Here is a 1,234-nt window from a genome sequence, read left to right on the forward strand (position 1 = left end):
GTCAGACAGAATTGAATTCTTTATTTGAACAGTATTTTCTTTTATACAAATGTTATTGATACCTAATTACACTAATACTTACAAACTAAATGTACATAATTTCATATAAGCAAGTCAGCATATTTCAGTGACCTACATATGACTGATTGACTAATATAAACCAATATGTAACATGAGTGCAGCAATGCATGAACTCAAGCTGAGTTCAAATGAATATATGGGTTATTAATAATTTGCTGCGTGTGTGTTCTGCATATGTGTATATATGTATATATTGAACAATTGGATATAGTGAAAGTGAAACGGATTTCAAATGCATGTTACAGTCCCACCCGTGACGGTGGAGTCGCCCATATACAAGAATATTTTAATTTAAAAGAAGTAAAAAGAAATTTAAAAATTACTTTTTTTCAGAATTATAAATCCAAGAACACAGCTTAACAAAATTTGGTTGTGTTTTATCACAAAAACGGGGCCAGCCTATAGATTTTTTGATGGTTATTTGAAGTGCATTTAAAAATTTTTTTTAGCGCGTCCAGTTTTTGAGAAAAAAACTGTTGAAGTGTCGAAACATGGCAAGTTAAAAAAAAATAATAATTAACAACATATTTTAGACGTAGTTTTTCCGAAGAAAAAACCACCTATTAATGAAAATCAAATTCGTCTGATGGATTCTTCCTCATGTCGATGGATTGAGTAGAAGGGGCGAAAAATTAAACTAAAAAAAAAACTTAGTAAAAAACAAAGTAGTTACGGATCAGCGGTCTTGTTTCGTTCTTGGCTAATTGCACATTATGGATTGCTCGCAGGCAACTATGCTTGTGCGTATTTTTTAATTGATTCCGTTATTGAGTTAGCAGACTATATGCATTCTGAATACCCTTCTTAATGTAATTAATAACAAAAAATATTTTTTTTTTCAAATCAGGTACCGCATACATAAATGCTGTTTTTTATGGTCGTAAAGCAGACAGTGATAAAGATAAAGACGGTCCCAGTTCAAGTATGTCGTCCAGCTCAAATGGCTGCACGGTGCCAACAAATACCCGTAAACATATTCTGCAAGTCTCAACGTATCAGGTTTATATATTAAAAACGTACAGCTACAAATTCAATTTATATAATAACATTTTCAGATGTGTGTTTTAATGCTTTTTAATAATCGTGATGTATTAACATATGAGGATATACAACAAGAGACAGATATCCCTGAACGGGAATTGGTGCGTGCACT

At 31.8% G+C, this 1,234-nt stretch overlaps 1 protein-coding gene across 1 annotated transcript; it reads left to right on the forward strand.

Moving 5' to 3' along the window:
* Positions 1-926: 926 nt before the first annotated feature.
* On the forward strand, positions 927-1,227 carry LOC118732810 (cullin-3-A-like; the record flags this gene model as incomplete). The annotated part of the gene is made up of 2 exons (XM_036461920.1): positions 927-1,080; positions 1,137-1,227. Coding segments are annotated over exons 1-2 (166 nt in total), but the record flags the coding sequence as incomplete, so codon positions are not given.
* Between the last annotated feature and the right edge of the window lie 7 nt (positions 1,228-1,234).

Source organism: Rhagoletis pomonella, unplaced genomic scaffold (assembly GCF_013731165.1).
Source record: "Rhagoletis pomonella isolate Grant_MI unplaced genomic scaffold, Rhpom_1.0 Rhpom_scaffold_29037, whole genome shotgun sequence".
Classification (NCBI taxonomy): domain Eukaryota; kingdom Metazoa; phylum Arthropoda; class Insecta; order Diptera; family Tephritidae; genus Rhagoletis; species Rhagoletis pomonella.